We start from the raw sequence: 12,648 nt of genomic DNA, 5'->3' as shown, positions 1-12,648 counted from the left end.
TGATATTTAAAATTAGTGAGCTGTAACCATCATTTTGAGCAACTCCACAGATGTGGACATAACCTTTGAAAAACTCCCCAACGAGGCCTTCATATGCTTGAAATTATTATTTAAATTAATGTAGACTTTACACAATTATTATGCAAGTAATTATTTTGACAGTTTTACTTTTATACACTTTTTCCACCTTCAAACTGTATTGCTTATTGAATGCTAGTATGTAAGGTGATTCGTATGTCTGTAATTAAGGAGCATGTTCTTCTTCAGCGCCGTCTGAAACGGTACAGATAAGAGCGTCCAGCAAATTTGAAGAATTTTTTTTTTTTTTTTTTATGCAGGATGATGCTTCACTGCTATGCGGCTAACTGACAAATGTCATAAAGATAAAAATAATAATATGGCTTTCTTCCTCACCTAAACTAAACACTTAAAAATCTTGGGGGCTCTTATGTCATTACTGATAATTAATAAATTGAATAGAAAATATTCTAATTTAGATATTTCTAGACTAACAGTTGTCCATTACTTTTGCCCTTTTAGTCTCTGAAGTACTCAGGTTTGTAACTATGCAATTATAACTTGCATAATAATTGTAACTAGTACAAATTAATTTAAATAAAATCAAAATCAGAGTTTGTTGTTTGATTAAATGTAATACAAGTACATAAGCTGCATCCTTTAAATTATTGCTCGATTCAGGATCAACTTACACATTTTGTTGCTGATCTCCTGCTGTGGATATGGAAACGAGACAAAAGAAAACAATAATTCACAGCTCGTCTTCAAACACAATCGGTTTATGAATGGAGTTAAGTGGTTTTGTGCCATGATGTTCTGATCAGTGAACCAACGAGGCTAACTCTCATCGTCTGAATCAAAACCAAACAGGGAGGAGCAGGTGTTGCGGCCTTCGTGCGTTTGTAATTCCTCCAGTGTGCTGAAGGAGGACAGACATTTGCCGCAGCGATGTCGGACCTTCTGGTCCGGGACGACCACGTTCTCCTTTGCCTTTTCTGCAGCCAGCTCTCTCATCTTCTTCTTGTTGACATATTTTTTTACAGACTGCTGATCAGCGGAACTCCTCTTCCGCATTGAAAGCACTGATTCGTCCAAGTAGGTGGAGGGCGGCGGTCGGACAAAGGGGGTTTTTACGAACTGGGCATAGGCGGGATCTTCGGGTTTGAAGGTCTTGTGCTCCGTGATGTGCGGCTCTGCTATGTTCTTCTGGACTCCCTCAGCCAGAGTGGAGACATCTTGGTACTCTCTGATATTTATGACGTCCCAGTTGATCGGTTTTTTTTGAGGTTTCTTTTTAGGGGTTTTCGCAGCACCAGTTGCAGCCTTGGATTCCTCTGGGTCAAGTTTTGTCGCTTCCTCAAATCCATTGATTGAGGGTTTATCTTCTACGATTTCAGGGCTAAATGTTGTTGCTGTTGGACAGTTATCATATGTAGCTAAATCCTGGATGTTGTCTAGGCTAGTTTCCTCGTCTTCAGTTTTGATTTTTTCAGGAGTAGGACTCATTTGGCTTTGGGACTTTTTATTCTGAAGCCAAATTTCTTCAATTTTTACCCTCTGCTTCCATGGAGCTTCTTTGCTCACCTCGTCTTTCGGGTTGGCTCCAAGGTCGAGCTCTTTCCTCTGTGGCACCGGGATGTAATGTCTCCATTCGTGGTCGGAAAGACCCTGAAAACATGAGAAGAGCTTCTCACAGTCTGGGAATGAACACTGAGGTCTGAAGGGCTGGTGGGTGTTGATGTGGTCCTTTAACTCTGGCTGTGTTGCAAAGCGCTGTTTACAGTCTAGGTGGTAGCAGAAGAACGGCAGAGGATCATCGTGGAGCTTCATGTGGTGCTTATACTGATCCAGGAACTGCATGTGCCTGTCAGAGGAAACAGAGGTTTCAAAAAGTCCTTAAACACAACAGTGAGGTCTGGAAATGTTTCGTATGTGACGTCTGAAGATCTGAAAGTGAAGAATAAAGATTGTGCCCAATGGAGTTTACCTCAAATAAATTAAATTTTTCATAAACACAATACTGTGAAAAACAGCTCTTAAATTTCACATTTTGTCATCTTTGTATAATTTATTAATTGTTTCCACACAAATTTCAATGTTAGAGATAAAAATGCTTTTCTTTATTAAGGGAAAATACCTATCCACATCAATCTGGCCCTATGATGTTTTCTGCCAAAAAAAAAGAATTAGTGTTTTGTTTTTTGTTTTTAGAAAACAAACTGTTAAGAAACTAATCTGTTAATTTGCATGATAACAAATTTAGATCTTTTGTTTTTTAAACTAGAACTTTTTGATTTTGGTTCTTACCTGACACAGAAGCAGCACTTGTGTTTGGACCAAATGTAAGTCTTCTCCAGAACCTTCTCTTCACCAAGATGGCATTTGATGGCATGCCTCGTCAGCGAGCTGTTCAGTTTCAAGAAAACTCGATCGCAGACGTCTGACGGGCACAAGGGATACGTGTAATCCACACTGCAACCGTTCTCCCCCACTGGGGTCTCCTGGCCCTCTCCCCCCTCCTCCTCCTTTATCGAAGCCACATTCTTTATTATCACCAGACCGTCTGTAATGACAACTTGCTCATCTGTGAATTCAATCTGGTTAATCTCTGCGCTCGGGTTTTTGCTTCTTTTATTAAACATAGCCGTCTTTTTGAGCAAGACGCGGATATTTCTGATGATCCGTTCCTCCCTGTTCAGGATCAACACCTGCTTTTTGGATTTGGATTTAGGTTTCTGTTCAGAAGTTTCGCTTTCGGCGACGGGCATCTCGATTTCTTTATCGGGCGGGTGCTCTTTTTCCACGATTCCATTAGTAGGTGGATTCTCCTGCATTTGCTCCACGTTTGGTTTGTGATTTGACATTTCATTAATGTGTTCGAGAATATGCTTTTTGGCCAAAGGCAGAAGCTTGAAGCGTTTCCCACAGAGAATGCATTTTAGTTTCCTATTCTTTAAATGTGAGAATGCGTGCCTCATCACATTCAAACCCTTGAACGTTTTACGGCAGATCTTGCAGGTATAACTTAAGTGGCCGTACTGTTGAGTCCGCAGCAATTTCTCCCGCCATGTTTTTATGGGTTTTATCTGGACAAAGACACAAAGAAGCAAAACGTAGAGGGCAATTATAATCTTATACAAAACAATATGAGAAGCTGCTGCATCATCAAAACATTTTTATCTGATTTTGCTCAATTTTCGCCCAACAGCACACAAAACAAGCCGTATAATATACACCAATGGACAAATTGATACAATTGCGGTTTTCTGTATCAGTCTGCGTCTTCACCAATGGATACCACCGGTTCATACTCACTCACTGAAATTTCATTCTTACATTTCCTACCTCAAAACAAACCACTAAGATTCCAATTGGAGATTCCATATTTTCTATACAGGGAAAGTCTTAGAAGTATTCAAATTTTAAACTTAATTTTATATTCATTTCTACAAAAAAATTTCCATTACTTTTGCTGATAAAATAAGACAAATTATGCCCTCTGACCAAATCGGAACAACTCAGAGCGACCACCACATCATAAAACAACATTTCCTTACGGTAGACAATAAGTAGAAAGAAAGAAAACAAAAACTACTTCATCAGCGCTCAAAGCGGGTATCCACACTTAATGTGGCAGAAAGCTCGGTTTTGCTCTTGCAGGTGGTCGAGTACCTCATGCAGTAAACTCTCTCCAGCGGGAGTCAGACCCGTTTCCTCCAAGCTCAGATTGTAAATGAGCCTCACAAGCAAAAAGCTTGAATTGGCTCCAGTCAGGGCAGAAAATAAAGAGCCGTCTTTTCAGAAAATAAACGACTGGGTTTCTGTTTCTCTGCACAACAAAAGCAATGCTAATTGTTTCACTAAAACTTCATTAGAAATGTAGGTTTTTAAGTTCGTAAGACCAAAGGCTTAGACACTAAATTTTAATATTTATGAAAGTAATGTGATTTCATAATCAAGCGAATCCATGTCAAATTCATGGGAAAAATATCAAATGAAAGCGATAGATTAAAAAAATAATAATAAAAATCAACATAGGAATGGTCAACTAGTCAAAATTAACTGCTCTTCAAGCATAAAGTAATCTTATCCTGCACGATGTTGATTTCTGATTTTCTCATCTGACCTGTAGATTTTGACCGATTCAAAACAAAAGAAGAAAATGTTTATTTGATAGAATAAATTAAAAAGAAAAAGTAGAGACTTCTAGATCATCCTGATAGACACAAAGCATCTGATGCCAACCATCTAATTTTTATTACATTCACAGTGAAAGCTGTTAATTGATGAACTAAAGTGAGAAATTAGATCTCATCAGAATCTAGCCTGCCTGTCACAAAATCAGAGCTGATGAAGGGCAAAACAGAACCGAGTGACTTTTGAATCTCTATTACAAAGTTATTATTTAGATTTCCAAAACTGGCAGCAATGTGGAGTGATGCAGAGTTACGGTAACGATACCCTATTATTAGAACAAGTAAATAAAAAAACTGACCTCAGTTTCTGGTTCTTCTGTTTCCACGTCGGACACCTGCTTTATGTTACCATTAACCTCATCAGATGGCTTCAGTTCTGGAGGTTTTGGTTCTTCACCTTCAGCATCTCTAGACAGGAGGGAGTAACTGTGTAGCAACTCAACTGGATTATCCAATAACTCAAAGACGGGACCATCGAGCTCGGGGTCAGCTTCGACAGCAACGGCAGCAGCAGCTTGGGGCTCGCTCGGTAGATCTTCACAAAGTTTCGATTCCAAACATGTTTGAGGTTGTTCACCGAGACTGGAACCAATAACCATACTTGAGTCTTTGTTGTTTTCCATAAGTTCATTCAGATGCTGAACTACCTCTTCCGTGTGTTTACCAAAGCTTGAAGGGATATCATCCAAATCAGGTACAACTTCCCGTTTGTCTTCTGTTTCCGTTTCCACCTCAACTCCACATGTATCCTCTGTGAGGTGAAGTTCATTATCAGGGAAAGATAACTCCAGCTTCGGTAAAGGCTTCCTTCCTCGCTTTTTACCACCAACTCTGATAACCGTAAACGTCTGGACTTGCTCCGTCTTTGGAAGACCCTGCAACCATCTCTTCTTCCGACCCCTTCTTTTAAAAATCTGGTTCTTAACACTTCGGGACAAGCATTCTCTCTTGTGGTTTGAAGGAAGTATCACAGAGGCAGAGTTCCCCACTTTTATTTGGGTGCATCTCAGAGAGTACATGGGTTTACTACTCAGAGAAGTGGGTTTGAGATTGTATTTAAATTCCGGATCATCAACAAAGTCAAGCTCATCGTCTGACAAAGGTTGCTTCAATCTCTTCCATTTCCTCCTCCTTAGATGAACATGGCCTCCTGGAACACACTTCGTTTCTGATTTAACCACAACCGGGATAACAGGAAGGCCTTCGCTCTCAGTTGGACCTGGCATGCTGAGGCATGAATTGAGACAGAGGGTGCACGACTCATTCACGCAGTTATTCGGTAAGAGATATTCACTAGATTCCTTTTCCTCTTCCGCCTTCATCTCGTCGAGAACGGCGTCCTTCATGACCTTATCGCTGATCAACTCTAAGCAGTGAGTCCTGAGTGTGAGCAGGTTCCAAAACTCAGGGTCAAAGCACAGCCGCTCTTTCAGCATCTGGAAAGGGAGAGATATTGTTAAAACGTCTTAATTACAAATATTTTGCAATTTGTTCTTTTAATTATATTTGCTGTAATTAAAAAAAAATATTCCAATCTTACAGTTTTCAAATGATGAATTTATTCACTGAGGAGAAAAAAAAAACTTGATGGCTGGAAGAGGCCAAATGGGTCAAACCGTTTGTGGTACCTTGCAATAAGACTAACATCGATGCAGAGCGACTTTCACCAATTGTTCTTTGCAGCAATAATCTCAAATCAGTCACATTCCAAGGGTTTTTGAAAACAAACCTGATACTTCAAACTTTAAGAATATTTTTGAAACTTTGAGAGGCAGATGTGACGTCTTGCTTCGTTTCACTGTAATGCAGCGTAACTCAAGTGTCCTTGAGCCAACGCCGAGTCTGACTTGTCTCGGAAGAAAGAGCAATGAACTGGGAATGGCATCACACCCGAGTTGTCACACTCACCTGTTATTGCTAGAAGTCAGAAAACAGTAGGATTTTCCATTTGCTCTAGTGCAAACTATTGTTAGTAATACAATTTAATGATATATTTCTCTCCATTTTATGCATTCAAAACACAAACATCAGCATCATGATGAAAAGGAAACATGATGTGCGCTCAACTTTCCTACTGGACAGCTACATTGACCGTAGATTCAGAAAACTCAGGGGACCAACACAACATGGCACCGCAAACCATCACTGCCAGCAACGTGGAGTATGTGCCTCTCCACTCTGCCTCCAAATGAAACGTTAACTTTAGTTTTAGCTGAAAAGAACCACTATGCAAAAGCCCAGTTCTTTCTCTCCTTAACCCAGGTAGGACGAGGAACGTGGCTCCTGACTCCGGCCTCCGTGAACTGCGCTTGAAGCTCCCCCAAATTCTTAAAAAGAAGTTTCTTTACATTCCTTTCAAGGCTGCATCTACTGATGCACCTTCTCCCAACACATTTTTTGAGTTAATAAGCTGATTAGAGTTTAATATTTAACTTTTTCACAAGATTAAAATGTTCTGAAACAAAACTTTGCATTTTTATCATCTTTAACCATAATTATCAAAACTACAAGAAACAAAGGCTTGATATATTTCAGCCTGTGTGTAATGAACCCATTTATGAAGTGAGTAAAAAAAAAAAAAATACTGTACTTTCTGAAAATGCCATAATGCCTTTAGATGCATGTCTTGTTATTAATATTTTAGATACTAACCTGCAGAATATGGAAGCGAACATTGGTCCGGAGAGGGTTGTTGTGAGGATGTTGCTCCTGATCTGGATGCCTGTAAAGAAGACACACAGTCCGGTACGCCTCCAGGCTTCGCTCCTGGCAAAAGACCAGCAGGGAACACGCGCGACAGATCTCCAGGTCATGAGGCAGCAGGAAGGCAATGGTCTTGCAGACAAGTGAGCGGGTTACAGTGTCACTCTGCATATCACAGAGCTGCAATGCCCTGCCACAGAGCTCCACAGCAACCTCAACTCCCTCACCGCCAAGCTATACAAATGAGAAGAAACACCAGTGGAAAAAAGATGAGCCCAACGTTGAGTAAGAAAATCAAATGAGTGAGGACAAGATGGAAGACTGTCAAAACTTTGTGTGAAAGTGTGGTGAGAATTAAAAAGACTGGGGGGGGGGAATGAAATGGTCCTTACGGCTCTAAGCTGATGATGAGTTGACATTATTACCTCAGTGAGCAGCTTGATGAAGGGGAAGATGGCTCTGACGTTGGTGGCAGATGAAGCGAGTTCTGAGCACTCAGCCAGGAAGCCTTGACGGGAGGGATAGGCCCTCAGATGCAATCTGCTCCAGATAAAGACGAGGTCCCTGCAGGAAGGTGAACATGGTCAACTACATCTACTCCAGGTTCGCAGCCATGGACACACATGGCTACATATTTACAAATTAGCCTCATCGTACAGCTTATAGCACTTTGAGATTTTATCCTCAAATCATGGCAGTCAAAGAGAACATTCTAAAATGTGTAAGCCCACTTCCTACCAACAGACCAGAGCAAGTTCAACAACATATTGGCAGTGAATATTATAGAAGGATTGTTGTTTGACTGTTAATGTGTTACCAATGAACAACTACGACGAAACCTCAAAGTTATGTATATATATAAAAAAAAAAGGATCTGCTAATAAAAAAGTAATCCAACATGCAAGTATTTAATACTTCTTTCTGCTGGTGTCAGATTGAAGAGAGGACACGTTAATTTGCCAGAACATCAAAGCAGCAACAACTGTGGAAAATCAGAAGCTCCTACGAATTTTGAAATCTGAATATTAAAAATATTTTCAATGAATTTATCAACAGAGAGTTTATGGCTAATTTTCAAGGGACGAAATGCCTTGTTGATGCTCTACATTACATGTCTAAGAATGTCACACTTACCATATGTAATACATGTCCCCTTTGTGCAACTGCCGAGTGAGGAAAGCTTTACACAGCGACAACAAAAGCTCGTCTTTTTCCACGCTCTCAGTGTTGCAGATTATCTCGACTGCATCACGGCCGTCTATTTCTGCCATCTGGGGAGCAAAAAAAACATCGCATCATAAATGTACAGTCATAGCCGATAACACTAAAATGTGTCATTTGTATTGGAATGCAGAGAAACAAACTTCTCTGCTGGAGAAACTGCTGAAATATACTTAAAATATTTTGAGTAATAAATACAAAATAAAAGGTAGACATTTCAGGCAAATAAAGGAAAACACACACACACACACACACACACACACACACACACACACACACACAAAAAAAACAAAAAAAAAAAAACAAAGAGTTTTTGCCATTATTAACTGCTTCAAAGTGCAACAACAGCCTTACCTCCTTCTGAAGGTTTTCATACAGAGAGGCCTTGTAGAGGCACGTCAGGTAGGCCTGATGGAAGTAAAGATGCTTCCCAGTCTCCTGGTTTTCCAGACAGCTTTTAGAAAGAGCCATGGCCTCCTGCATCCGCTCACAGGCCTGCAGATATCGAACGCGCAGCTCCAAAAAGATAGGCAATTCTGTACTGAAGTAGTCATCAACTGCACAGACGGAGAGCACATCAGTTAGACGGACTGTTTCTGTAACGCTGCAAGCCAACAAACCTCAACCAAAATGACACCCGATCCTGCTAAAATTTAACTAGATGTCAATAATTTTACAGATCCAACTTTTTTTTTTTTTTTTTTTTGTAAAATACAGTCCATTAGACAACATCCAGGTCAACAGACGTCTTTAATATAGTCAAGTTTTCATATACTCTGAATAGTACAAAATATCTCTTGACATCAAAAGAAACAGACAGAAGAAACTGCAGAATCATTGCTATTAATGAGCGAGAAGAGCAGGACTTGTCAATGCCAGTATAATAATAAAATATAGCATTTTATTATGCTGCACTTCAAAGCCAAAGACTGTGAGCATATGAAGCTCGTTGACTTTAATGTAGGACCAGGCTGGAGGAAATGCTTCATCTTGGCTATAAAAAGTTTTAAATGGGCATATCACTAATTAAAGCAGCATCTTTTCCCAGTAACGACCACCATTGCCCCAGTAATTTATGTTAACTGAGAAAATCTATCAAGGTCAGTCAACAGTTTGATTAGAGTCATTTTTTTTAAAACATTATTTCACTTTCTAATGCAGTGTACGTCTACCTTCACTCTGTGGCACTTCTCCCTCTTTCAGAATTCTCTGCAACACCGAATTCTCCCACGGACCTCCACCTTTGATAACCTGCTTCACATGATGAAGATAGATGTTCCTGTGCCTCAAAAGTTTCAAGTGGCATTCCTACAACAAAAACAAAAATCACTATAAGTCAGAGCACTACTCAGTTTCATTTAAAAAGTTAGATAAGCTTTTGGAAAGTTCACATGTGAAAAGTTTTTCATAGTTTAAGTCGGTTGTGTTGTTGAATGCTTGAAAAGAAGTGGCTGAAGCTGGATGCTCTGGCTATTTACAGTGTGCAATAGCCAGAGCAATTGAGCAAATAAAGTAATCAGACGTTTCGATACCTGAAAACAATCAAGGATGTTTTTCAAAGGCTCCTCCACAAATTCCTCCCTGCTAAAGAACAGCATCAGCTCAAAGAAGCTCCTGCAAGAGAAAAGGACTGACATAAGGCCAACAATACGAATAACAACCCACCTCAGCTTAGTTCATAGTTTGCACATTCCTCTGAATTTCAGTATACCAACTTTAATAACTGCAGTGTGTTTTTTTCTTATGCAATAAAGTTGCCCTTACAATACAGTCTTTTATTTAGCTTTTTGTTGATACGTTTTAACATCTGAAGGCCTAAACTGGCCTGTCACTGAAACATGAACCTTCCAATAATGTCCATGGATTTCACATGGACAGTAATTTCTTGTAGTGACAGTATCTGAAACAGATTCCAACGGTACTCACAAGGCCAGACTGCTGAGGACATACTGGACGTGCTGACAGTCATCAGGAAAGGCAGATGTGGCTTTGGTAAAATTGCAGAGAGCAGTCCGCAGCACCTTGAGTTGAGGCAGAGGAACATGCCACTGGGCTGTGTACTCCTCCACCAACTGTGCAGGAAGAACAAAGGTAATTAATCCACACCAAAAACACAGAAATGCCCGATAAGTTAACTTCAGTTACCATCTCTTTGGTATTCTTTCCTAGGTCTAACATTTCTCCAGGAATATCTCGTAAACATTGACATACAGTGCAGGATTATGTTTGTGCATAAGCATGCAAACACATACGATTTATCACAGGCACATGGTGTACCACTGATCAAAATATCATCTAATAAAATAAAATGACATGAAGTGCAATTAAGTGTGCAACTTCAAAGTTGTTTCTTTTTCCCAAACATGTGGCGTGTCTCTATTGTAGCACTGTAATAAATCACAAAGAACATCACATTTGTCGTTACTGACTGAAGGAAACCTGGTGCCTTCGGCTTGGGGAAAGATACTGAATATTTCGTTTCCGGTGATATTTGAAATATAAAGCTCTGATTTTGGATCTTCTTGACTTTATTAATAATGACAGGTAACGTCAACTCATAACGTTCACCACGCTGTGTACACACAAACCTTGTTTCGCTTCTCAGTCTCACTATTCTGTTAGCTTAGCTTAACTGAAAAGCTACACAGTTAAGCAATTTTCAAACATCAAATAATTAACACTGTTTTTTATACAGTTTCAAAGGCACACTTCTGTTTTTATCTTTAGGAACTCGCTATTCGTGTGAGTTCCTGATTACCTATGGCGACACAACTGCATAAATAGAGCTAGTCTGGAGGCTATCGGGAGCTACAAAAGCTAGGAATGTTAGCACAAAACAAACTCTAATTTTGTCGAAACAGTTTTTTCCAACACACCTCACAAAACTCAGAGCAGTAGTCCTTGCTGTTTAGAGACGATTCGTCCCTGCAGTGTCTAAGACACAGTGAATCCAGAGCTAATTCAAGCCCGTCAGTTTCCAAATCACTTTCGTTGTCCGCCATACTGTATGCTTTATCCAGCGCATAGACAAGGTTGCCAGGTTTGTCCCACATTATCCACCGCATGAGCGTTTCTTATAGAGGCACTGCGAATCTGGCAACCGACTTTATTGCGAAAATGCTGATTAAACAATTAAGTGGTAAAATATTTTGAACATTTGTTAGAACTGTTAATTTTCAAATTTTAGGTAATCGTTTTATTCTAAGAAACAACATAAAGCCTTTATAAGTGAATAAACTAAAATGTTGATAACACATGACTACTCACGCATACTACATTTTTTTCAAAACTGAGGTTTGGTTTTGTGATCTACAGGTGAACATTCACCCCATTGTGTGCTTGAAAGTTACAACCCATGTATTCTTGTATACTTTCCATATGCATCAAACAGGAGACCGGCCACTGTTAAAATACAGTATGCATTGAAATATGGGTTGCAGCAGTGGTACTGAAGGTTGCAGCACCCAAGGAGGATGCAGATATGAGGGAGGACAAAACAGTTCCAAAAAAGAGAGAGAGAAATTAAGATGAGGAAGTACCTTTCTTTTCCTTAGCAAAAAGATCCCTTGGGATGAGATGTAAGACTTCACTTAGGATGCAGATGCAAATTAAAGCAGAAAGAGGTAATCGCCAATGTTCTTTTTATATTGGGTTTTAAAATACAAATGTTTCTGAATAAATGAGACAGGTTTTGTCCTTTAGTGTAACATTTTAACTGTTCACTTTAATACGGGTAAGATCTGGGAAAAAAAGGTCTTTATGACCACAATGTATTGCTACTAAAAATGGAAAAGATAAAATTCCAAAATAATAATAAGACCTTAAAATTTTTTTAAAGTTTCCAAAAAAATATTGCATTTGGGCCATTATTGAATTCACTGATTCAATTACTGTGCTTGCAGGTTAGTTTATTGATCTTTTAAAAAACACACCTGAAAAATATAAGCAAATTGTATATATGTATGAATATATATATAACGTTTATATATTATGGAACAAGTTGTAAATTTATATCCTTGTGGAGACTCAGGTAAATCGAAGGAAGTACTTTGTTACCTGCTTATTGATTTGAACTAAAGCAATTCCAAATAGGCAAAAGAGGGTGAGATTGACAGTTTTTGTAGGTCAAAATTACAGAATGGAATCAACAGGAAATCACTAAACATGGATCTAATGTGGTCACTATGTAATGTGTAGGTGGGAGAAAAATAAAAAAAAGAATTGATTTCTTCCCCTTGAAAATGTCCCTAAAGATCAGGGGAAAAAACGACTATTAAAAGTCAGAAAGGAAGCAAAATTTCAACTGCCTTTATTTATTTTGATGAAGGAAGATAAATGAACCATATCACACAAATGTATTCATACATCTTTCTTTAGCAGCAAAGTTGCAGGTCATCACAACCGAGTGGGACGTCTAAATTCTCTCTCTTAGCCACAAGAGGGCGCCTTTGCACAATAATTTGAAACATTCTGTTAAATCACAATCTGTCAGCAGACTGAATACAGTTCA

At 39.2% G+C, this 12,648-nt stretch overlaps 1 protein-coding gene across 1 annotated transcript; it reads right to left on the bottom strand.

Annotated features, from left to right (window-relative positions):
• Nucleotides 1-206: 206 nt before the first annotated feature.
• On the bottom strand, nt 207-11,196 carry znf654 (zinc finger protein 654). Its single transcript, XM_015019916.1, has 11 exons — nt 11,015-11,196; nt 10,065-10,210; nt 9,671-9,752; nt 9,311-9,446; nt 8,493-8,695; nt 8,052-8,188; nt 7,343-7,481; nt 6,867-7,151; nt 4,514-5,650; nt 2,326-3,104; nt 207-1,882 (listed from the first exon to the last, which is right to left on the bottom strand). Exons 1-11 carry the CDS (start codon nt 11,189-11,191, stop codon nt 856-858), a joined length of 4,248 nt encoding a protein of 1,415 aa, XP_014875402.1. The 5' UTR covers nt 11,192-11,196; the 3' UTR covers nt 207-855.
• Between the last annotated feature and the right edge of the window lie 1,452 nt (nt 11,197-12,648).

The sequence above is a fragment of the Poecilia latipinna genome, unplaced genomic scaffold (genome assembly GCF_001443285.1).
Source record: "Poecilia latipinna isolate Pla-1442-1.1 unplaced genomic scaffold, P_latipinna-1.0 Scaffold2506, whole genome shotgun sequence".
NCBI classification, from domain to species: Eukaryota; Metazoa; Chordata; class Actinopteri; order Cyprinodontiformes; family Poeciliidae; genus Poecilia; species Poecilia latipinna.
This window is presented reverse-complemented; position numbering and strand designations above follow the sequence as displayed.

What these genes read in the sequence shown, in the direction of transcription:
- znf654 (XM_015019916.1), bottom strand. Translation starts at nt 11,191, where the DNA reads ATGTGGGACAAACCTGGCAACCTTGTCTATGCGCTGGATAAAGCATAC. An exon ending in ACATCCTTGATTGTTTTCAG is followed by an intron (nt 9,447 to 9,670) that starts GTATCGAAACGT and finishes TTTTTGTTGTAG; the next exon opens with GAATGCCACTTGAAACTTTT. An exon ending in TCATCAAGCTGCTCACTGAG is followed by an intron (nt 7,152 to 7,342) that starts GTAATAATGTCA and finishes TCATTTGTATAG; the next exon opens with CTTGGCGGTGAGGGAGTTGA.